General features: G+C 41.7%; 2 protein-coding genes across 2 annotated transcripts in view; both read right to left on the bottom strand.

Annotated features, from left to right (window-relative positions):
- Positions 1–414: 414 nt before the first annotated feature.
- LOC124266675 (ATP-dependent RNA helicase DEAH12, chloroplastic-like) lies at positions 415–11,941 on the bottom strand. The gene is given in 4 exon segments (XM_046701477.1): positions 415–3,044; positions 3,047–6,573; positions 6,673–7,262; positions 11,728–11,941. Coding segments are annotated over 3 exon segments (5,745 nt in total). The 5' UTR covers positions 7,124–7,262; positions 11,728–11,941; the 3' UTR covers positions 415–1,277.
- A 1,479-nt stretch (positions 11,942–13,420) lies between these two features.
- LOC124266654 (extensin-like) overlaps positions 13,421–26,372 on the bottom strand; it is a 28,219-nt gene continuing 15,267 nt past the window's right edge. The window contains exons 2-4 of the mRNA XM_046701458.1: positions 23,182–23,268; positions 21,555–22,314; positions 13,421–19,895 (exon numbers count right to left, since the gene is read on the bottom strand). Of these exons, the coding sequence (XP_046557414.1) occupies positions 19,655–19,895; positions 21,555–22,314; positions 23,182–23,254 (1,074 nt within the window). The 5' untranslated portion in view covers positions 23,255–23,268 and the 3' untranslated portion in view covers positions 13,421–19,654. The remainder of the gene's footprint in view (positions 19,896–21,554; positions 22,315–23,181; positions 23,269–26,372) is intronic.

Genomic DNA, 26,372 nt, shown 5'->3' with positions numbered 1-26,372 from the left:
CACACGAATAAACAAATATATACAACAACAATTTGCCACAGTTCATCCTGAGTAACATTTCATGAATTTATATAAGGTATTCTAGAATCCTCACAAAGACACATAAGAGAAGAAACATATACCAGGGGCTTTTTGAGAAAGGGGGGGTGCACACTATTGAGAAAAGGGAGGGTGCACACTTCATTTTCACCCAAGTTTCAATGGTCATTTAATGAACTTACAGTACAAAAGGTGGGGTGCGCACCCCAGCACCCCCCCTCTGGATCCGCCTATGTATACAATATTAATTACCTGAATCACAAATGAATGCTCATTAACCACGGTCCTTCCACACACATTGCTTCTTAGCAGTCATGGGTACACCTGGATAAACGTTGAGCACAACCTCCTTAATATTTCTACTCCATTTATTAAAAAATATCAAAAACTGATTATAATGTTAAATACCTGTCCTGTATGGATAGTTTCCTCTGTTTATGAAGGGGTGGTGGGGTAGCCCAGTGGATTAAGTGTTTGCTCGTCACACCGAACACCCGGGTTCCATTCCCCACATGGGTATGTGTGAAGCCCATTAATGGTATCCCCTGCCGTGATATTACTGGAATATTGCTAATAGCAGCGTAAAACCATACATACGCACACTCACTCACTCTACATTTGTATCAGATGGGGAGTTAGCTCCTTGTGACTTCGGACTCTTTGTTGAACTTATTCCCCGCAATGCCCAGCACACCATTTAAACCACACAGTACCATACACAATAGACCATAATAATGTACAGTACCTGTGACCACTTGGACTAACAAACACACAGTGGTGTCCGATTTCTACAGGTATCACTATCTTCAACATTTATGTTGATGAGAAAAGATCCGGGATAACAAAGAAAGGACATATAATATTTACGACAGTGAGACACTTTCAAAATAAATATGCATAAATCCAGACACTACATATCATTTATGGTGTTTTAAGGTGAAAGAACATCTTTTCCGCCTTCATCCTCTTTCCTTAGGTCAAGTTCCCATTCCTTAAGTTCCAGCCGTTGGATCCTCACTTGAAATGTTTATCTACTATAACCTTCACTTGGTTGGTGGGCGGTGGGGTAGCCTAGTGGTTAAAGTGTTCGCTCGTCACGCCGAAGATCCGGGTTCGTTTCCCCACATGGGAACAATGTGTGAAGCCCCGCCGTGATATTGTTGGAATATTGTTAAAAGCGGAGTAAAACTATACTCAGTCATTCAGTTGGTTGGTAGATCATTGTTTTGGGTATGGGATCAAATGTGATCAAAACAGCCCCCGTGTTTTTCACTCAAATGATCGTAACATGCACTAGATTTTCGAAACCAGGCAAGGCACAACCAACAGAAGCTGCATTTGCATGCTTTACAATGCATATTATTGCAGCCTTCTGTTTTCTCTATGGGGGTCTTACAGTTTGGGCACTTCTTTGTTGTTTTGGAATGGGCTGCCAGCCACTCTTCAAGGCTGCCTTCATCATCCTTGGCACTGTTGTACATGGCACAGGTCAGTCCATCATGATACTGGGCGTGGCAGGTAGTGCATATTCTCACACTGCAGTCGGGGCACCGGAACACAGATCCCTTCGAGGTCACTCGGTACACCATGTCACAGTTTGGGGTCAAGCAATACTTGAAGGTTTTGGTGTTTTCGCTAACAAAGGAACTCAAAGAAGAGCTGGCCAGGTTTGCGACAGTTAATGTTCCTTCTCGCACAAAATTGGACAAATCCTTCCATGCAAATGGCTGCTCACACCCATCATGCCCACAAAGGCATGGGAAGTCTTTGCCAGTGACTGCAGCTTCCAGCTGTCTCCTGACACAGTCCAGGCAGTAGGCGTGCCCACAGCACTGCAGCCTGTACAAATCTTTTGGTTCTATTGGGCAGAGACAGACACAACAATCGGGAAGTTCCTCCTCCTCTGAAGTTTTTACACCCTCCAGCAATTTAGATGAAATGTCGTCTATGACTGTGACAGCTTTGTCAATGTCTTCAGCTGATCCCACCAATTTTACAATCTGTCGCTTGAAGTTCAGGACAACTGATCTCAGCCCAAAGTCCTGCTGTAGCTTCTCAAGTTCTATGCCATATTGATTCATCAATGCCTTCATCAGCCCATTGGGTTTGTCTCTTCCCTGCAGGTGCACCTCCATCAAATTTCCTTCGGACAGTTCCTGGAGATAATCATTGACTGCAATGAGCACTCTTGTGCATGCCTCCTGTTTCCCTCGGATTGAAAGTGTAAAGGTTCTACCATCAACTTGAATGAAAGCCTTACATTTCTTTTCTGTGTCTTTAAGAAAGTCTCTTCCAGCCCTGGTAAAGAGTTGACGCAGATTCGGATTTGCACCACATTCCAGAACGTCTCCCTGTACAATGGTCTGTAGATTAGCTCGAACCTTGGCCAGTTCTATGGAGCTGGAGGCATGGATATCAAGTACAACAGTTCCATCCTTCAGTGTCTTTGAAGTCACTCCAACTTCTGTGTAACCGAAGGTCGGGAATTCTTTCAAGTATGCATCCAGGTCATCTTTGATGGCTGCATAAACTTCTCTGTTTACATACAGTGATGACCTTATGTCTGGCTCCATCGTGACCACTCGGTCGTTGATATAGAACTGCCTGGACAAACCTTGGCAAGCTGCTATTCCCTCACTTGAGTTGGTGAACGATGCAAATGCTAGGTAGTTGACACTTGTTGGAAATGGCTCTTTGACCTCCACATGGAATCTCTTGTCTGGCGAAAAGGTTTTGAGCTGTGCCTGTAACCGGGTCTTGAAGATACCCAGTTGATCTTCTGTCGTGGTCACTTTCTCTCTCACTACCGTTACCTTTTGAAATATGCCAGTCTCATTTTCATCATAATTCAAAGAGGATAGAATTGCTTGTTTGATATCATCTTCAGTGATAGTTTGACCAAGATTTCTAAGATAAAGGCTCTGCCCACTTTTCCTGTCAATTCCAACATTTACAAGTATCCCTTTGATGTACATTGGCCCTCTTCGTAAAATCGCTGGCATCACCTCTGGTTCAACATCAACAAACCAAATCCTCTAGACTCTCGTCTACACCATGTTATTTTGACCTTGAACTGAGAGTCTTGATACCCTCGGCCATGTTTCTCAGGAGCAGCAACTTCTGAAGAATCCGATTTTGTTTTCTCCACAGCTTCTTTTGCTGCTGCTGAAGATTCATATGTAATACAACCCCATCTCTTTTGAGGATTCTTGAATATCCTGTGGCTCTTTATCTTTCCAAAACAGCCAAATTTGTTCAAGATAGTGTCTTCTGAAGAACTGTCATCAGGACGATCAACAAATATTGTTCTGTATTCATCTGCCATGAGGATGTCTTTCACAGCTCCCCCTTTACCAAGGATCACACGGACACCAGCATGCTCTTTAGACTGACCCAATGGTACCTCCAAATCTTCTCCTTCCAAAAATATTTTCACAGGTCCAGTCACCTCATTGAATAGGTGAGATAATTTGCCAGTAGCATGATCAGAGCAAAATATCTTCAGTTCCCCTTTTTCCTTTGATGCCTCAATGACAGCCAGATGTGGTTTAACTAGATTTGATGCTTCTTCTTCAAACTGTTTTAGTTTTGTAAAACTAGGACCAACAATCTTCCAGAAAAGAAATGATCCGACATGCTCAACATGCACAGGGAGGAGTTGTTTCTTTCTCATCTCTTCAAGATCTCTCTTTAGTCGTCCAGATTCAATGGCTTCAACAACCCAGGCTTCATCAACTGGTGTGAGTCCTGTAATGAAGTCTTTGGATGTCTTCATGGACTGCTCGAAGACAAGCCACTCAGGAACCAAGTTGAGTGGATACAGGACTGATGAGGGGTGAGCATGAACCTGTTGATCAAGTCTAGGGGCATAATATCCTGCCTTTGCAAGTCCAAGAGAATGACAGATGTTGGATGTGAAGCTGTCAAAGAGTATTCTCTGAAGTTTCCCATCCGCTTCTTGTGGGTCTTTGAACTCATGTGTAACCTTCCCTTTTGCCTCCTTCTTCAAAAGAGTCATCACCTCATTTACTGTCTCTCTGGCGATTCGCAATGATTTGGAGTTAAGGCTGTTTGCAAAGCACCATTTGTTTTTCTGCTTTTCTGGCTCTTTGTTCCATTCTCTGTAGACATTCAGCAGAGTGAGACTATCACCACCATTGTGGCAGAACTGTATCTTCAGCTTGTCAGCTTTCTTCTTATCATTGTCAGCGCCCCCTCTGAAGAAAATCGAGCTTCCTACATTACTCACAGCTGCAAGAACAACAGCATCAAAGAGAACATCTTCAAATCTTCCTTTCTGGATAATAAGTCCTAGTCGAGGTTCTACAGGAAGTTTTGCTAGTTCTTTCCCTTCTTCTGTGATCTTATTGTCTTTGACTGCACCAAGTTCCTCAAGTGTAGTCATAGCTGTAGCTATTGCTGATTGTCCTGGTGACTGAACAAATTCATACTCCAGAGGATTAATTCCAAGCTCTGTCAGTTTCAGCATAGCCTGCCCTAGGTGAACTTTGAGTATCTCTGGCAGTGATACTGCTTCCATTTCCCGATACGTCTCTTCACTGTAGAGTCTGTAACATTTCCCGGGACCTGTTCTTCCTGCCCGACCTTTCCTCTGATCTGCTGAGCTGCGACTAATGAGGACTACACTCAATGTGCTCATGTTCCGACGAGGATCATAACGTTTCTCCTTTGCAAGGCCAGTATCGATTACATACTTGATTCCTGGAATGGTGATTGAAGTCTCTGCACTGTTTGTGGCAAAGACAATCTTTCTGATTCCTGGAAGGGTGGCCTGAAATACTAACTGCTGCTCATCTGGTCGAATCTGACCATGAAGAACCAAACATTTGAAGTCAGTCCTTCCCTGCAGTCTGCTGTTAAAATTTTCACTGCACTTCTCGGTTTCTAAAGGAGATGTAACAAAAACCAGAATGTCGCCTGGAGGATCCTTTGTGTGGACATGTACAGCCTTGTTGACAGCTTCTTTTTGATAGTTATCAGAAGACTTGCCCCCGTCACTTTCAGCTAGGTACTCAACTTCAACGGGAAACATTCTGCCAGATACTCTCAAGACTGGGCAGTCACCAAAATATCTGACAAAGACGTCAGGGTCAATAGTCGCTGAAGTAATGATTGCCCTGAGATCACGGCGCTGTTTCAAGCACCTCTTCAGCATTCCAAGGAGCAGGTCAGTGTAGATGCTTCTCTCATGTGCCTCGTCTACTATAACACAGCTGTAGGCAGACAGAGTTGGATCTTTCAGACATTCATTCAGAAGGCAGTGATCAGTCATGTACAGGATCTTGGTAGCTCCTCCACATTTAGAACGCATTCCTACTTTGTAACCTACAACATTGCCCACATTTGTTACTAGCTCAGATGCAACATGGGTTGCCAGACTTATGGCTGCAACTTTCCTGGGCTGTGTACACACGATAAAACCATCTTTGCTGAAGCCAGCCTGATGGAGGTACTGTGTCATCTGTGTGCTCTTCCCTGACCCAGTCTCGCCTAATATGACACAAACCTGGTTGTCCTGTACCATTTTGATTATATCGTTTCTTCTGGCATACATAGGCAGTGCGGATGTAAGTCTACAAAGCTCGATACCAAAGTCTCTCCTTAGATCGCCAATGTGTTTAGCATAGGTATTATCCTTCCACAGTGAAACAAGTTTTGACACCAAGCCCTGCATAAACGTTTTAAACTGCTCCTTCTGCAGTTTCAGCTCTTCCAACTTATCCTTGAGAGCAGTCTTCTCATGCTGCATTGCCTGATACTCATCAATAGTTACATGTTTGTTTGTGGACAGTCTCTCAATATCCTTAGAAATAACATTGATTTTATCCATGTGATCACTTAAAGCTTTCTTTTCCCTTCTTTTAATGATTGTGAGATGCTGCTCAAATTCTTTTTCATCCCTCTCAGTAGGAAGATCCAGTGCCTCATTCCTATCCAATGTGCAAACTAACTTCATCTTAGATCCTCTGTTACTTAATTTCAGTATATTTCCGACTTTGTTTGCCACAGATTTACTTGGTGCTTCAACCGAAACTACAGTGCTTTTTCCAACATGCTCCATTTTCACAACTTTGACCTCTTGTTCAGTCTGCATCCGTGCCCGAAGAAAACCTTTAACATCATATTTATCGTCGAGATGTTGCTGGATTCTAACATACAGAATAACAGAAATCTGCTTTCCAACTTTATTTCTCAGGAACTCATCAAACTCATCCCTGGGTTTGTTCTTTTTCTGGGCTCTCATTTTTGTACCTTTCTGTACCTCTCCTTGTTGCTCTCTTTTCTGATTAGCATCTGTTTTGTTCTCCTTTCCCTCCAGGACATCCTTGGTGGATGTTCCTTCTGACACGCGTCTGGTCTTTGTTGTGGTCCTGGTGACACTATCTCTTTGAGGACCCTTTTGTACCTCTCCTTGCTCCTCTCTTTTCTGATTAGCATCTGTTTTGTTCTCCTTTCCCTGCAGAACATCTATGGTGGATGTTCCTTCTGACACGTGTCTGGTCTTTGTTGTGGTCCTGGTGTCACTATCTCTTCTTCCACTTTGTGTTTTCTCAGGAGGACCTTCTTGGCTGATCTGTTGCTTTGAGCGAACATCGACAGTCCTGGAATGTCTTCTCCCTTTTGCATCTTGTCTGTTGCAACCACCCTCTCTTGGCAACTTTTGTCTTTCCTTGTCACCTTTTCCTGAATAAATACCACCTTTTGATCTTTCATAGACCGTTTTTGTGGGGGCCTGCTGGTTGTTGGTAGCGCCGAGACCATGTGGAGATTGATCATCCTCAGCAGGAGTGTCATTCATTTCTTTGGCAGCGTCTGGTTGATCTTCCTTTGGCTGATCTTGCTTCACACTTGTTCTTGGTTTTGGGACAGGTGTTCTACCTTTCCTATTCATCTCTGTCCTCTCATTACTGATCCTCATTGAATGGTCCATTGGCAAATTACTTGGAAACACAGCATCTGAATCATCAGCAAGATCAGATCTAACATAGACTTGGGTCTTAATAGACCCTTCTTCATCATCAATCAGCCCTTCCTCATTGGATACTTTAGGGACAGCTGCCATCTTGGTGACACCGAAAGACTTTGATGCTGCAACTGGTTTCCGTCTGCCAAGGCTTCAGAATATCTGTTCCACCTCATTCATCACTCAAAGGTACACCTTCTCACCCTTTCATTGGTCTCTTCTACACAAGCCTTTCCATCTGAAAGATAAGAAATATATATGAGACAGTGTACTTGATTTCAAGCTCACAAGGAGTGGTGGGGTAGCCTAGTGGTTCATCACGCCAAACACACAGGTTCGATTCCCGTGTACATGGGTACAATAAAGTCCATATCTGGTGTCCAACATTTCATTATTATTCAGTTATTGTTTGGCTTGATTACAGTATTTTGAACAGCATCTGAATTTGGGGTAATTTGTTTGAATTTGTTAGTCAGGTGGAAAGAGCATACATGGAGTTGAAGATGTCAAGAGATGGTATTTGTTGTTGCCATGCCTGGTGTTGGAAATTATGATAAAACGCTGATTGGTTCAGAATAATGTTTCTGAAAGGAATATCCATTTTAAAATGTGGTACAGTATTTGATTGGGTAAGCCCTATCAAACCTGCATTACTGGGGTTTTACGCCACATTTAGCAACATTCCAGCAATATCATGGCAGGGGAGGGCTTGACACATTGTACGGCGTAATGAGCGAACACTTTTACCATTGGCTACCCCAGCAGTATCAGTTTACACTAGTACTCACAGATATTATACATACATAACTGTTTTAAGTGCATTGACATTCAAACTCATTTTACCCCACCTTCTGAGTTTCCAGATGTCATTGTCACCAGACTTATAGAGACTTTTGATGGATTGGTCCCAACATATACTGAATAAAAAAGTTGGGGATCTTGTATATGTGGGATATACAAAGGATACTAATTGTATTAAACAAGTTAATGATTTGGTATCAAACGAGCAAAAGCGGGGTTGATACTAAATCTTTCACGAGTTTAATATAAATGGTATTTCACGGAAGCGAGTTTAGTGTTTTGGGCCTAGATTTTCGAAGCTCTCTTAGCGCTAAGATCGTCGTAAGTGCCATACATTAACATCAATTTACGACTATCTTAGCGCTAAGAGAGCTTCGAAAATCTAGGCCCTGTTTATTACTCTCCAACATAAATTGATAGAAACTGCCTACAGTGTGACGACTCTCAGTTTTCCGCAAATCAAGTAAGATTTAATACCGTTGTGGGATCATAACTGTAAACCATTATGACATCATACGTCCGGCATCACGCAATGTTATTACACAATGTGTAATAACATTGTATATCTTCAACGGGTGAGTAATGAACTTGAATAAACTATCTTCACAAAGGTCCAGGATTCCTATATGTTTTTGGTACAGTATATGTTGTTTTTGGTACAGTATAAGTTGTTTTTGGTACAGTATATGTTGTTTTTGGTACAGTATATGTTGTTTTTGGTACAGTATATGTTGTTTTTGGTACAGTATATGTTGTTTTAAATATGCTATTATGAGGATACACAGATTTTCCAGGTGCAAAAATAAACTAGAACTGAAGGATAGTTTATAAATGTCACAGGCCACTAGTCCATTCACTGAAACATTCATGGCTGTCAATTGAGCCCATATATTAGATGCAGCAAAACAAAAGCGCCTACAGCTGGTATGGTGGATGTGTGTCTAATGTTGAGCTTGTAATATGTTCGAATGAGAACACATTGTGTCACCTGTAAGATAATATTCAGGGCTGAAACAGTATCTCTGACAAACTATCTCTGCACTATGCCCACACCTCTAACACTGAAACAGTAGCTTCAGGGACAAGCATGCAGATCGCTATAACTCTCAACCTTTATCCCACCAGTTCTTTCTGTTTCAGAAGTGAGACCTTAAACCTTAGCAGTGCAACCTTAAACCTCAGCAGTGCAACCCTAAACCTTAGCAGTGATACACTTGTCTAGCAGCCTTAGCAGGGCAACACCTGACATTAACCTTAGCAGCGCAACACCTGTCGTAAAGTAATAGCAGTACAACACCTGACGTCAAACCTAAGCAGTACAACACCTGTACATGAACACAGGACCAACTACACCAACACATGAACACAGGACATACTACACCTGTACATGAACACAGGACCTACTACACCTGTACATGAACACAGGACCAACACATGAACACAGGACATACTACACCTGTACACGAACACAGGACCTACTACACCTGTACATGAACACAGGACATACTACACCTGTACATGAACACAGGACCTACTACACCAACACATGAACACAGGACCAACTACACCAGCACATGAACACAGTACATACTACATCTGTACATGAACACAGGACCTGCTACACCTGTACATGAACACAGGACCAACTACACCAGCACATGAACACAGGACTTACTACAACAACACATGAACACAGGACCTGATACACCTGTACATGAACACAGGACCTACTACACCAACACATGAACACAGGACATACTACACCTGTACATGAACACAGGACCAACTACACCAACACATGAACACAGGACCTACTACACCTGTACATGAACACAGGACCTGCTACACCAACACATGAACACAGGACCAACTACACCAGCACATGAACACAGGACTTACTACAACAACACATGAACACAGGACCTGATACACCTGTACATGAACACAGGACCTACTACACCAACACATGAACACAGGACATACTACACCAACACATGAACACAGGACCTGCTACACCAGCACATGAACACAGGACCTGCTACACCAGCACATGAACACAGGACCTCTACTACACCTGCATATCTTTCCTATTATGGCCAATTAGAGCTGATTAGGCTATAATCATACAATTTAGAACAGCGGGAGCTGATATGGTTCGGTAAAGATAGTGTCAATTTCGTCGGGTCATTCATATTGGGATTTTGACAACACCACAGATATTTAGCAGGCACATAACTGAGAGAAGTGAAAAACAATCTTCAAGTAATAGCAAAATAAATAGTACATGTATTACAGATGTATTATGTCTGTCATCACCTACATATCAAATACAATGAAATTTAATTTTTCAACATATAAATAACAAATTAAATAATTATGATCAATTAAAAATTTCAATCTCTATAACAAATGGCACTGTTAAGCATTGTAAACATCAAATGGTTTACATTTTAATGCAGTGTCTACATACAGCCTACCTTCAAAATAATAAGATGGTTATAATAGTCATGAAAAAGCTCATATTTTAAATTTAAACCCAGCTTTTTAAGTTTAATAAAACAGGAATTTACAAGACACTAATTCCTGCGTCCTATACGCTTAAAAATTGACAATGGATGCAACAAAAGTTATTAGCGCGTCCACAGGGACGTAAAAATTCCAATCAAGTGATAATAAGTTATCACTGAGTTAGCTACTAGCTGGGTTATAGTATTGTTTGCAATTTAATTACTGTAACAATTAATGTGAGGACCATGATACACCACACAAACAGTATTAATGATAATATTTAAGTGTCTGGGACCCCCATTTTGTTGTCCAGGACCCCTGAAAATTATAAGTATTAGTCCCAGGGACCCTCAAATACAGAGCTTAAGGTAAATCCCTGATAAAAGCATAAACATATCAACATGCAACCATAATGGGGTTAAATTTGAATTAATGTGATCATAACTGTTTCATTTAACAATATTTGATTTTAAACACAGTTTCTTTGGCTGATAATTCTTAACAAACAGACATAATGCTGCAGGTGTCTTTGAGAACCCCTGAATGAAAATCAAACTATAAAGCTACAGCTATAAAGTATATATATATACATGGTCTGTCATGGAAAATATATCTATACTGTTAACATCGTGTTACTAAAATCAGTAAATACATTTCAAAGGGAGAGTTATCGCCCTTGAGAACAAAAACAGACCACCCATTCCAACGCATGCGCAATACATGTAATCAGATCTACGCCCTAGAAACGGAAAGTGCACGGTTTTCCCGATCGATCTCGAGTTATGCTCATACAATTATGACATGCACGCGTATATATAGCACAACCATTCGTGAGTATAGCTACACCACCGTTTAGGTCCCAAACCCCGTCGAATTTGTTTTTGTAATCTCAAGACAATACGAGTGAGACGCAACCAGTCCTGAAGTATGATCAATTTTTTCACTTCATATTAATTGGCTCTCGGCTACATTCGATATGAAACATATTTTCATTTTTTTACAATCCCAATTTCTTGAAATTCAATCAATCCTGAAGCTGGTGAAGTTAAACACCTGTACCAAGATAAGACGGCAATATACAGCTCAATACTCCACTAGACGCAATCGGCTCACTGTCCGTCCCCGTATAGTCTGTCTCACAGTCCCTGAACCACATTATTCTCCCTATGCCCAGCCCCCCCTGCAATGTTATTTAAGGCCCTAAATGAAGCCCAGGTTACCTCAAGTTCTTTGTCACATCTCAGTAAGGCTCGATCCTTTTCAAGTTAAATCGGATTATTTGTTACTGTCACAGTTATATTCAGAAACTAAGCGTTAATCTATCGATCGCCTCGAAAAAGTATTGATCAATCCGATACAAACTACCACATATGATCAAAACATGTTTAACTTACCTTCCACCTGTCATCAACGTCCGACTGACTGAGTCTTTCTCAGCTGTATGCTGATCTGCAGGTGACACTTCTGGGAAATCACGGGACGTGTGAGCGTTCATTGTGATAGACAGTGTGTTAGTGTTTACAAGATCAAATATGTCACTCTCATCTTAACTGTTTTGTGGAAGATTCATTTGTGAAAAATGACTTGTTTTAAAGTAGGGATTAGAAATACTATTTCAACTGGACTAGTTGTTGCAGAAGAAGACATCTTCCGACGAAGTATTGAGACCTCCCGTCTTACTTTCGGTTTGGACTTTCCAGGAAATCCGTAAAGATCATCACGTGGTTTCGCCGTAAGCAGATTTAGAAACTAATTCTCACAGTGGAACTGAGTCGGACGTTTTCACTTTCAAAATCATGTCGCGGACAGCCCGACTTAGATAGTGAAATAATTCCATTTTACTTCTGAGAAGATTATTTTTTTAAATTCTAATTACTAGTATATATGAGCATTTGAGTGGAATGATTTAATACCTGTTAGCTACTTAATGCAGTTTACGAGGGAAAGTAGACACAGCAGTATTTCGGTTGTAAACAACCTTATAGTTCCTGACTCAGATGACGAATTACGAAGTGTCGGCATTAAAGAATAAAGTATGGCTACACCTCCTAAGTTATCTCCGTTTGACCGGTGTGTGTGTGCGTGTGCTGTATCTGTGTTGGAGAGCATGAGGTGAGGTGAGGTGAAATTGGGTTTAACGTCGTGCTTGAGAATATTTGGCTCTTATGACGACGTGCATGCATGTGTATGTGTATGTGTGGCTGCTGGTATTACTAAGGATCAATAGACGGTGACGTCACGCCCTTGTGTGACAAGATCACTAGACGGTGACGTCACGCCCTTGTGTGACAAGATCTCTAGACGGTGACGTCACGCCCTTGTGCGACGAGATCAATTATCGGTGACGTCACGCCCTTGTGTGACAAGATCACTGGACGGTGACGTCACGCCCTTGTGTGACGAGATCACTAGACGGTGACGTCACGTCGTTGTGACGAGATCACTAGACGGTGACGTCACGCCCGTGTGTGACGAGATCAATAGTCGGTGACGTCACGTCGTTGTTTGACAAGATCACTAGACGGTGACGTCACGCCCTTGTGTGACGAGATCAATAGTCGGTGCTTTCCTTGTGTTAAGGCCACGTCTTTGTAACGTCACAGGTGTAATGAGGTCATGGATGGATCGACGGTAGGATACGTCTTCTAATCAACTCAGTTACAACTGTTAATATTCATTAACAACAACGATTTAAAACAAACAGAATGTGGTTGAGATAGTATTATTCGAATCATGCCAGTTTGTCAATATTTACATATACTGACGGACATAAGTATTTAGCTGGAATATTATCAGTGGGTTTAGGTTTACACCGCTTTTAGCAATATTCCAGCAATATCACGGCCTGGGACACCAGAAATGGGCTTCGCACATTGTACCCATGTGGGGAATCGAACCCAGGTCTTCGGCGTGACGAGCCAACGCTTTAACCATTAGGCTACCCCTAGCCCCTAGAATATTGTGAGATAGGTAAAACAACAGGTAGTCACTTCCAGTAGACCGTTTACATGGATCAACTTAACAAAACAATAACTAAAATAGTTTTTTTTTTAAATATGTATCTTGAAAAATGGATCAACAGACAAATCAGGGATAAATTCATTTATTGTCTAACATTGAAGTACAAACACAACCATTGCTGATAAGTTAGTGTTGAAATGATCACCACAGGCAACAGGAAACAGGCATTCATTATCACAGCTAAATAACATGAACATGATTCAGCAATAATTTACCACAGCACTGATGAAAGGTGACAGCATGTCCGATGTAATGAACTGTTTCAACACCTCAATGATGTTTTTCACTTTAAGTCTCCAAATTGAACATTTTCATTTGTGCATCTATTACTAAATAAAGCCGTTTCCATATTTCATTCGTTTGATTTAAAACATTTTTTTTTAGAGACTAAATATTTTAATATACTTTCTGCAGTACAAAAGTAAACAGCTGACAAGAGGGTTTCATAAACATACCACGTTGTACGGACTTCTATAAAAACAATCGGGAAACGTAAAGACTTTTATTTTTAGCACGAAAGCGATGCGACAGGGGAATCTACATACCAGCAGAAAACTTAACTAACAAAAAAAGCCTTATCATTTAAGAACAAAACAACATTGCTAAAATATTAGGGGTTCCAATTCGTGTGCAAGGGCGATAACTCTTTCTGGCTTAATCAGCAAACATCGTAATGACCTCTAAACATGCTTTCGGGGATTTCACTAAACGATGGTTTGAGGTATCTTTCATCCTATGCCATTATCGGTAACTCAAAATGCTAATCTTCATGACAATGACTAACTAACTAAGGTTTGTGTGTACAGAACAATGTCACGACAGACCTGGGTATTTTCATGCCATTTATTTCGGGACAAATATCATGTCCGTTGTTCTCCTCCAATAAACAATAACAGTGTATACATACACTGACACGTGTAATGAATACAGTAACTGCAAGTCAGAATTCAAATTTTAAAGTTTGAACTTTAACCCGTGGAACGGATCATCAACCGAATTTGTGAACATGTAGAATAATTAAAATCTTTGAAGAATTAAATGGAGTTTTGAGTAATGTGCTTCTACAGAATCACAGACTTTATTAGAATATGATAAATATATAATGGTAAGCAAATATTGGGTCAATACATACCGATATACGAAAGTCAACAATGTTTACAATAATATAATATTTAAAAAAAGAACATTGCTTTTTTATATACATCACAGCCATATAGATGAGTGGGCAGCGGTTGAATAACTCACTGCCCTGTACAATAACCTTGTACAATAACATGTATACAATAACATGTGTAAATGAATTAACAATATGTGTCTCCTCTAATGATCTGATAAGGACCCATCATCCACAACTTTAGGTCTTGAGGTTGGATGGGTTGGGTTAAATTGTAACCCCGTAAATCCTTTTTAAAATGCCCGCCTCTATAAATAACATTGGGTCAATGGAAACTAAGAACGCTTGCCGTGAATCGAATATTCTAACGTTAGAAGTGAACGTATTATCAATTATTCAAAAGAGTTTTTTTAACCAAACGCCTTCCGCAAATAAACAGTCGGTGCAGAAATAATGCTTGCCTCCCGAAATAGAATGGTACGTTTTGAAGGATTTACGGTATTCGGTAGTAACACAATATAATTGCAACCGATCTGGAGGGACCTGAAGACTCGGGTTAAAACAGAAGAATACACCAATGATTCATGGCCAAAGCGATAAAAAGATGGAACACTAGACTAACAACTAGTCTCTGAAATGAACATATTTTACAGTTCATAGTTTTAAAAAATAGACCTGAAACTGGAAATCTAGACTTCCCACATATTCTAGACTTGCATGGGCTTTCTTGGGTATATTTGTTACAGGGTCTGTAGGACACTTTTATGATATTAAAGCAGATAACGGGAAAAGAGCACTTGATAGTTTGATATTTACAATGGTTAACGCAACATTACGGTATTAACTGTTGTGGCTTTAATTTCGAGAGGCCTGAATGCTTGGACTAAGAAGGAAGGGTTTGCAAGGAGTGAAAAACATCTGCATTCTGAGAATCCCTGGTTGCAATTTTCCACATTCCTTCACACGTAAACTGGTCACGCTACGGTTTAATCTGCCAGTATGTATAATTAATACTACATAGACTAAGAGTCCTCTAAGACTGTTCCCCCCGACACGGTAATTGCTGGTTAAGAAGATATACACACTAGCTTCTATATTTATACGACTTGTTACGTATTGATCCAAGTGCTCTTGAATGGACAGTGTGGCATCTTGCACGTCCTCACCTTTCAGCGATCATACCGGAAGTGCCGACATTGTAGCGCAGCGGAAACGCTGACCCGGTTTATAAAAAAAGACTTATTTCCACATTTGTCCTGTCCTAGAATTCAAGTGTAACCACTGTCTCTGAGCAAAGAGACATCTTTTACCGTCGATGACTTTTCGTAAAGTTTTCGTCTGTGTCATAAGACAATCGCTCTGCAAAATGCAGATTTAAAACGATCCAGTCTTAAATGCGTCTTAACTAGAACGGCTCTAGTTGTTCAGTCGTCTTGCATTGGGTACGTTAAATCCGCCGTGACAAGAGACTGTTTAGTTGCAGGAATATACTCGAAAGTCTGAGGGCAAATGAGAACATGTCTTTGTAATCAGGGGCGGTGTAGTAGCCTAGTGGTTAAAGTGTTCGCTCGTCACACCGAAGTCCCGGGTTTGTTCCCCACGTGGGTACAATGTGGGAAGCCCATTTCCGGTGTCCCAGGCCGTGGTATTGCTGGAATATTGCGTAAAACTAAACTCATTCACTCTTTGTAATCATCGCATTAATTAATTTTTGGATTTATATTGCCAAGTAATGGATAGGTATCCGGTAGCCGAGATGGTAATGTACTCCCCAGGGTAGAAAACGAAATCCGGTACACACTGAAACACTGAGCGGGGTAATATTGTCGAGCTGTGTTGTTCACGTTGAGCAACCATTACCTGCTAAACGTTTAGAAGACATGTTTACTTAACCGACTTGAATATACATAGGACTGACATTTACCAAGTGCCATTTATTCATTTTAGTCCGTCTCTTTAGTTCAGTTTACTAACCAAAATGGGGGATCGAATAATTTATTTTTGACATTCGACAAAGCTCTGACAAAGTTTATACATGTAATAGAACGTGTCGTTATTTCAGTCTGAAGCTAAGAGCGAGTTCGGCATAACGCCGCTTCCAGTCGTGTTAGTCTGGGAAGTGCTGCAGGTCTGAGACGTTTACCACTCAGGGAACGCCAACAAGCACAGGAATGCTGCGGACAAACCTAAACGAATGATGAGGACGAATCAGGATTCTGAAGTTTAGAGCACATTGAGCAATAGTTTCTGATATTTCAGTAATATGTATTCCCTTGATTGTAACATTACCAGCATTACGTATAACCTCCCTTTATTGTAACATTGCCAGCATTACGTATTCAACCTCCCTTCATTGTAACATTGCCAGCATTACGTATAAACTCCCTTCATTGTAACATTGCCAGCATTACGTATAACCTCCCTTGATTGTAACATTGCCAGCATTACGTATAACCTCCCTTGATTGTAATATAACCAGCATTACGTATAACCTCCTTTGATTGTAGCATTGCCAGCATTACGTATAACCTCCCTTGATTGTAACATTGCCAGCATTACGTATAACCTCCCTTGATTGTAACATTGCCGGCATTACGTATTAAACCTCCCTTGATTGTAACATTACCAGCATTACGTATAACCTCCCTTGATTGTAACATTGCAAGCATTACGTATAACCTCCATTGATTGTAACATTGCCAGCATTACGTATAACCTCCCTTGATTGTAACATTGCCAGCATTACGTATTAAACCTCCCTTGATTGTAACATTGCCAGCATTATGTATTAAACCGCCCTTGATTGTAACATTGCCAGCATTACGTATTAAACCTCCCTTGATTGTAACATTACCAGCATTACGTATTAAACCTCCCTTGATTGTAACATTACCAGCATTACTTATAACCTCCCTTGATTGTAACATTGCCAGCATTACGTATAACCTCCCTTGATTGTAACATTGCCAGCATTACGTATAAACCTCCCTTGATTGTAACATTGCCAGCATTATGTATTAAACCGCCCTTGATTGTAACATTGCCAGCATTACGTATTAAACCTCCCTTGATTGTAACATTACCAGCATTACAACCTCCCTTGATTGTAACATTACCAGCATTACGTATTAAACCTCCCTTGATTGTAACATTGCCAGCATTACGTATAACCTCCCTTCATTGTAACATTGCCAGCATTACGTATAACCTCCCTTGATTGTAACATTGCCAGCATTACGTATTAAACCTCCCTTGATTGTAACATTGCCAGCATTACGTATAACCTCCCTTGATTGTAACATTGCCAGCATTACGTATGACCTCCCTTGATTGTAGCATTGTCAGCATTAAGTATTACCTCCCTTGACACGCACGAGTCCGAATACTGAATCCACTCTTAACGTTTCGAAAGGAAGAGCAGACATTCGTGACGCACAACACACCCTGTTGCTCGGTCTGAAGTACCAGGCTAGACATTTCTATCGAAGTAATAATACTGAACAGAGAAGACGCCTACGAATTAAAGACAAAAGGTTTTCTGATGAAATCAAATTGGCTTCTCTGGGATAATTAACCCACAAAAGGGATACATACATGGGTTTTCGAGTCAAAGCTTCACTGTGCTCATCAGAGGAATACAATATAAGATGGAAATATACAACGTATGCGCCTGAGATTACTCAGCGTTTTATCAGATTCTGTAGAACGTGAAAGACAAAATTACGGGGAAAATTATATTAATGGATCACTGAAATTCAGAGATAACACCAGGTGTTCACGGAAAGAGTAGCATGTCCTATATATGTCCTGTAGCGTGCCAGGCCTGAGCGGCACCAAACTAAGTAAGCACAACATGTCTTCAATATCTTAGGAATTGCAGGTTTATATGTGTGCACATTTATAAGTACAGCCATACGTTCTCAAATATATTTGTTTATTACATACCCATTTAATCTTGCGATAGCGATATAGCCGTGCAATACGACGAGCTTAGGAAAACGAGGCACTTGATTGATGACGTCAGGCGGAGGAATGCGATCTGCCGTCTATATGTGTGATACGTCCCTTGCGCGTAGTGATACTCTGGTAAATCCCAAAGTTTCAGTAGTGACTTTTAGAGATACATTAAATAGGTTTCTGTCATGAAAAGGGTATGTAATATATATAGAACATCATATTAGTGCATTTGGACCTGATGCATTGAACTGTAATATGTGGTAGGAGAAAAACAACTCGTTCTTCGAAGTCATTGCACCTCTCTTACTATGACATCTTGCAGTTCAAATACATAAGGTCCAAATGACCAAATACAGTAAATATATTTAATATGACGTACATGTAGGTCACGTGTCTGGCAGCCTTTGAATATCGCTCGATGGCTTCCTTCAGTAAAAGTGACCTTTCACTTCTTAGATCAAACAGTTTGTAGGTTGTGAGTTACAATGAACGATGTGCAATGTTAATATCAGCAATATCAAACAGGAAAACCTGATGTAGGTAGATGTCTCTCCAGGAGACCAGTACGTCTCCAGAAACAAGTTGCACCAATTTTTCAGGAATGTAACCTGTCTTATGTCATGTAATGTTTCTCATCGCAGGCGTTTCTTTAACGCTTTAACGATTTGTACTTTGGGCGGCCAAAAGTACCTGCTTCTTTCCATAACAACTGGTTCGACTGCTGGGTCTATGAATGTCAATATTGTCCTGAAGTATCTCATAGGAGAGGTAATCTTTCCATGTCCTTCTATGGTTGCTGACCCGTTTGTGCCAACTGAGAAAACATGACGGAAGTCTGTAAACCTGGCCATTTTGAACATAAGCTTCAGAAAGATCCGAGGCAATTGAGGTCTGCATAACACCCAAACCTACGAAGGTCTGCGCGATGTGGAAAGGTCGACTGCTCCTGAGGGATTCAAGGTAGATGGTACTAGAACCAATCCATAATTTCCAAGTAAATTTCCCAAGAGGTTTGCACTCCCAACTCTCAAATCAATGTGTTTGAAGTACACTCCTGGCTTAACCTTTGATCTATAATTAAAGACTAACGTTATGTGTTGCCAAACCACCTCATACTTGAAGGCAGAATCCTCCAACGAGAAGGTGTGCCTGCTCATCAAACGGACGGCGATATCTATTAACTGACAATACGTGATGTAAGAAAGACTTATGCGATGCCTCCAGACTTCTTAGTACACGAATCCGAAGTTCTTCCATCGGTATTTGACGCCCTCCCGTTTCTGGAGTTCCAGCCTCTTGGCGTGGAGGACCTCGGAGATCCACTCTTTGTGGACAGCGAAGGTCATAGGTCGTCGTGGGATGGTGTTGTAGAAGAACGTTTCCATGTTCTCCATGTGGGTGACAGGAGGTTCTGGGGCTAGTTGGGGCTCTACACACTTAACGGTGTAGGGCAGCCGCTTGGCAATTTTCCTGAAGGGAGAAAGGTGTCATTGATATTCTGGTCAGTGTGTGTTCAAGGGAATCCACATGCACAAAGCAATTTTAGCGCGACGATTATCATTATTCCCATACTTAAACATTGACTAACGCTAATATCCCTTTGTGGAAGCGGACCATGATTTGTTTGTCCGGCGTTCGGTATTCCTTGCTCTTAAGTGTCGGTGGCACAGTTAAAATCGTCTTACACTGCCCGAAATAACATCGTCGTAAATCTTATCACACGAAGCGTGTTCAAAATGTACATCCTTATCTCGGGTACACTGGACAAACACATGGTACACTTCGTAAATAGTGGGGGCGGTGGGGTAGCCTAGTGATTGAGCGTTCGCTTGTCACGTCGAAGACCCGGGTTCGATTCCCGACATGTGAACGTGTGAAGCCCATTTTGGGTGTCCCCCGCCGTGATATTGCTGGAATATTGCTCAAAGCGGCGTACAACCATACTCACTCACTCACTCAAATAATGATGGACACATGAGCATAAACTTTGAGATGTAAAGAAAGGGGTTAAACTTTCTGAAATACAACTGCATCTTATCTAGCTCATGATGAAATGACATCTAGATTTGTTAATAGACTGTGCAAAGTTGTTTTTCTTGCACCATTGAAATTCCAAAGGGTATACCTAAACATCTCTGAGAGTGCTCTGAAGCTGCCATGGAACCACCCTTTCTGACGTAGTCTTTCATGCCGCATCTGAAGATGAACGTTCCCATCGGCCCTGTCATAGTCTAACCACCCGATCCCCATTTTCGTTAACTCTTACGAGAAACACGAGGCAACCTATTCCGACCCAGAATCTTAATTTGGGAGGTTTAATAGAAATTAATTATTAACACGAAACCCATGAATACCGACTGGGTCACTGATGCTGATACAGAAACTAAATCATAGAATCATGATACATTGTACTTAGGCCGCGAACACTGAAATTACTTCCTTGCAAAGGGAGGTGGGGTAGCCTAGAGGTTAAAGCGTTAGCTCGGCACGCCAAAGACCCGGGTTCGATTCCCCACATGGGTACAATGTGTGAGGTCCCCCGCCGTGATGTTGCTATAAGCGATATAAAATTTAACTCACTTACTCAGTCACTCAAGAATAATGTACTTGCAGCGACGTTGATTTGCAAGTTGTCAACAGATTCCAGTGCTTCATCTGACTTTAGCCCTGTCTTGTAACATACATCATTTCTCTCTAATTTTGCGCAATGACCTGTAGTTGCGTCATATACGGATATGGTACTAACAAACCCAATAATCCACAAGACAAATATATACATTACTTAATTATATCCCAACTTCTCAATCCGGCTTGTGAACGATAAGGCACTCAACTTTCACCGAGAGTCATTGCTTCACGCACGGTACACAGTTGGGGATCGAACACATGTTTTTGTCGTAAAGAGCCAACGTTTGAACCTCTGGGCTAACCGATTGGAGAAATATATACATTAGCTACTGTTTTCCTAAATTCACAATCTGTTTTGTGACAGATAAGGGACGGAACTCTCAACGATTTTCATTGCTTCAAGCACGTTTTACTTTTGGGGATCGAACCCGAGTTTTGTCGAAAAGAACCAACGCTTCAACTACTGGACTAATCGACAGGAGAATTATATCTATTACTTACTTATATCCATACGGGTTACCATGGACTTCAGCCATCCATCCGTACTTCTCCCTGGCAACCTCCCACTCTTCAGCTTCCACAGCCTCATCTGCAGAGTCAGGGTCCTGAACGGGGTTGCGGGGGCGGAGCTCGGGGGTCTTGGGTTTGGGTGGGGATGTTAGTCGGGTCTCTTGGGCAGGGGTGGTGCTCCTGGGGGGCATGGGGGATCTGACAGGTCCAGCTGACTTGACCGGTCGGCTTGGGATAGGGGTCTTTTCCCTGTGCAGAGACGCGCTCTTAATTCTTGTTCTTTTCATTTCAGGAGTTTGAGCTGGTTCTGTGTGAGACTTAGGACGAGGCCAACTGATATGAGAACGGTCACTTTGGTCAATAGGGACGTTAGTGGTTTGGGGTACTTCCGGTTTCGTGGGTTTCGGCACAGGCCAGGACACTTGAGTCGAGGCTGTCGAAGGTCGACTTCCTTCCAGGGGATTCTGGGTAGGTGGTGCCATCGTGTAATCCGTTTCCGGTAGGTTTGTAGACCAGCACTGACTGGGGGTGGGCACATTCAATCGGGGTATTAATTTGAATTTCGGAATAGGGGCGCTTTTAGCTCGTGGACCCGTGCCCCATTTATTTGCTTGTGGCTTCGATGCGGATGCTGGCCTTATTCCGGTAGGTGGCGCTGGGGAATACCCTCTGACCATGAGGTTTGGGGACGGTGGGACCAGTGGCTTGCTCTCGTACATGGTGTCTCGGAACTTGTACAGACATTCTTGCTCTGGAATAGAAGTAAAGGTGCGTTCACACGTTGCAACTAGTTTGTTACAACATATTGCATACAACAAGTTGCACGCCTTGAGTTGCGTTCACACACAGGCCAAGTTGTATACAATTTTCGGTATCGTGAGATCTCGTTTTACATGTTGCTTAGCAACGCACTGTAGAAACTAGCATACGGTCATGTTGTGTCGTCCGTTCTTGTGGTATCGCCATGTTTGATGTCTGCATAAATATCACGAGACTACGAAACGCGATCTGATTGGCCAGAACCGTACAACTTGTCGCATGGAAATAGAGCAAGTTCTATTCCTTGCAACTCGCTTGCAACTTGTTGCATGCAACAAAAATCTGTCCAACTACCCTGTTCACACTGTGAAATTTGTTGCATGCCACAAGTTTTATACAACTAGTTGCAACGTGTGAACGCACCTTAACCAATGCACATCACAAAGGCACTGGCCGAGATCATACGTTATAGTCCTGACAAATTAACTACAATAACATGCAAGAATGGTTGGTTGTCCTTAACATTCCATAGCGAAAAATACTCAAAATACCAACACATCCAACTAGTTGGATCCTGAAAGATTTGCCAGGTCTGTTATGAAAGTACTTTTGACGCTTCAGTCATCCCCAATTAATCACATCTTTCCTGAATGTTGACCGTGTTGGAATTATTACTCGCATATTGTTTCAACCAGAGGTGCCCTGTTTGTTAAATAGAATTCTAAGCACAAGACATGTAGTGTTCTTTGCACATTTATCATTAAACGACTTCTTAAAGTTGTTATTCCAGTTCAGCTTATCGCAGCAGCCTACTTTGGTCAGTCTTCTGTAAACTGTTCCTTCAAAGACAGTTACTTACGGTACTTGTTATACGGTCCCCGTGCGTAGATGTCATTGGCGGACGGGTACCAGCCATACACCCTCTCCTTCATACTGGCGACTGATGCTGGAAACAAAGGGAGCGTATAAGAATGCATAGAGGAATATATTTCATCTAATTATCAATACGGTGTACGGCAATAATGTGCAAGGGTGACTTTAAAATAGTCGTAAGCAGGGAGTTAATTCTATCTAGAGTGCAATCTTGTGTCGGGGGAGTGTTGGCAGAGTGACGGTGCGGTCAGTTTGTTGGTTATGGCTCTTCGGATCGATGGCTCGGAACCCTTTCAGAGGATGGAGCCTATTAATGGTGCCGCGTCTCCTCGCGTTCTCCAATCAACATAAACCATTAAGTGATCGACATAGTGTCTAGGGGACGATGGAATAAATCAACGTTAGCTGTCCGGGTTCGATTCCAATTGTACTTTCAACCTTCAAAACTCAACAGAATTTTAATCTGCACATTTGATGATTGTATATGATACAGGAATCAGTTTGTTTGTTTGTTTGTTTGTTTGTTTGTTGTTTAACGCTGCAATCAGCAATTTTCCCGCTATATGGCAGCGGTTTGCAAATAGTCGAGTCTGGACCAGACAATCAAGTGAACAGCTGTCCAGGGGAGTACTGGAATGTTCTGCTGTCTCATGAAATCTGTCACAACACGAGCGACATGTGGACGGGCAGTATCATGCTGAAGCGTGAAGATACATCCTTGGATAAACGGTTGCATACGAGGCCCAATAATCTCATCCCTGTATTGCAGAACGGTCAGATTGCCATTGACAATGACAAGTTGTGCTCGACAATTAGATGTGATGACACCCCATACCATAACGCCGTCGCCACCAAACTGTCGACGTTGAACAACGCACGCGTCAGCATACTGTTCACCTCGCAGTTTGTACACTCTTGCCCTGCCACCTGAACTGTCCAGCTGAAATCTCGACTCGTTAGTGAACAAAACACCATACCAATCTTGTCTCGTGTACCGTAGATGATGTCTGCAATAGGCAAGAGGTGCCTGTCGGTGACGATGGAGCAAAATTGGACGTATTGCAGGCCGCCGGGGCTGGATGTTGTGCTCCCTCAGTTGGTTCCGTACAGTCCAGAGCCTAGATTTTCGATGCTCGCTTAGCGTTTAGATAGTCGTAAGTGCCATACCCTAACATTAACTTACGACTATCTTAGAGCTAAGAGAGCTTCGAAAATCTAGGCCCTGGAAATGATTGGACTTAAGCCAGGAATGGTCTGAGCAGTCAAACTGGCAGTTTGGAATCGATTCCTTAGATGGGTCAGCTGAATGTGGTTGTCTTGCTGACGTGACGTCACGCGTGGACTGCCGGTCCGAGGCAAATCTCTCGTGTTCCTATTATGTTGTCCATACTGATGAGATCGTGTTTCGATGGACACTAAAATGTCCAACTTCATTTTGGGCCATTCCAGTCTCCAGCATACCCACGGCGTGGTGATGCTGATTTTCTGTAAGCCATGGTATGACGCACGCGCACTTTAGGTTGAAATTAACGTGTTTTCCACACCGCTCAGAGAGTAGAGAAAAATCAGCCTTTCTTCAATTTTCAATATCATGTGTGTGAACTTCGGATGTCAAAAAGAATGCAAAAAGTGTGTAAGTTCGTTGCGCACAAAGTCCATGAAATTTCATGCAAAGTATTTTGCTACATGTTTCTTTGGGGTTATCTTCATAACTTTTCAAATAACTTATATTTTATGCAATTTTATGTTATGTACAGTTACGTTTTTCCGTTAGTATACTTGTTTGTGAAACTTTTAACCTGGTCAAAATGGTGAGTATTCGAAATCTGCACAGTATTGATTCAGACCTTCAAGTTGGAGAACTGTTAATTCAACATAAAACTATCACAGAAACATGACGGACTCTTCAAACACCGCGTTCTACGTACACTTTCATACCACTCGATTCCAAAGCGAGCATAAATTTCAAAATTATTACATGTGTCTGCATGGTCCTTGATTGAAACAACATAATTCAAAATAAACACATCACGACGATATGGTAATAATGTTTCATAGCATTGCACGATGTCGGTGATATGGTAATAATATTTCATAGCATTGCACGATGTCGGTGGTATGGTAATAATATTTCATAGCATTGAACGACGTCGGGATATACTCAAGCTCATAAATTACGAACAAAGTATCTGTATGGTTTACGGGGATATGTATAGCGGGTTTTATGGAAATTGGAATTGCTTGTGTGTGACGTTAAACGGTAGCATGATATCCGGGAGAGGCTCAATGAGCGACCGCTTGAGAGCCGAGACGACAGCTGCGAGGCTGTTAGGGAGAAATAATATACCACTCAACTTTTCTTAGGGGTACTGTAATACGGTAGCTTGTCAGGCCCAGTAACATCTAAATTGTAATAAATTAGTGTGGTGGTATAGTTTGATAATACGGACATTCATGTCAAAAGCTCAACTAATTTTTATGTTTTAAAAAAATGTTAATAGTAGGTATACAGCTATCTAAGTGGTTTCAAAAACAAGTTATTGGAGTTTACATTTTAGACTTCTTGTTTCCGAATGTGGTTAACACGTTATACTAAACTTTGTTGTTGGTTAGTGTTTACTTGTCTTTTTGTGTGTGTCTTTGTGTGGGGAGTAGATAGTTAGTCTGACTGACTGAGTTTAGTTTTCGCCGCTTTTAGCAATATTCCAGCAATATCACGGCGGGGGACACCAGAAATAGGCTTAACACATTGTGTCCATGTGGGGAATCGAACCCGGGTTTTCGGCGTGACGAGCCAACGCTTTAACCACTACGCTACCCCACTGCCCCTAGATGGTTAGTGTGGGGAATAGATGGTTAGTGTGGGGAATAGATGGTTCTTGATAAGGTGGAAAGAGTGTTGCTAAATATGGAGGATATATCCCTAGCAATTCTGAATCGTGTGTCTGGAGCTGAAATGAAGATTCGTGTAATTTGTACTGTCATCAAACACGAGCGCCTACGAATCAACTGTTCCACAAATAATACCCCGCGTTAACGTCATTGCTAATAGGTGAACTTCCTTGTGAGCTCACGGTCGATGGATATCAATGACATCATACGCATGCCTTGGTTGTATAAACCGAAGCTAAAACCGGTATGGTGCATGTTCGACTCGCTAGGCAATATTTGAGGACC

Source organism: Haliotis rubra, unplaced genomic scaffold, assembly GCF_003918875.1.
Source record: "Haliotis rubra isolate DU_JTF1 unplaced genomic scaffold, ASM391887v1 Scf100, whole genome shotgun sequence".
Classification (NCBI taxonomy): domain Eukaryota; kingdom Metazoa; phylum Mollusca; class Gastropoda; order Lepetellida; family Haliotidae; genus Haliotis; species Haliotis rubra.
The sequence above is the reverse complement of the archived record's forward strand: the minus strand, read 5'-3'. Positions and strand labels throughout refer to the sequence as shown.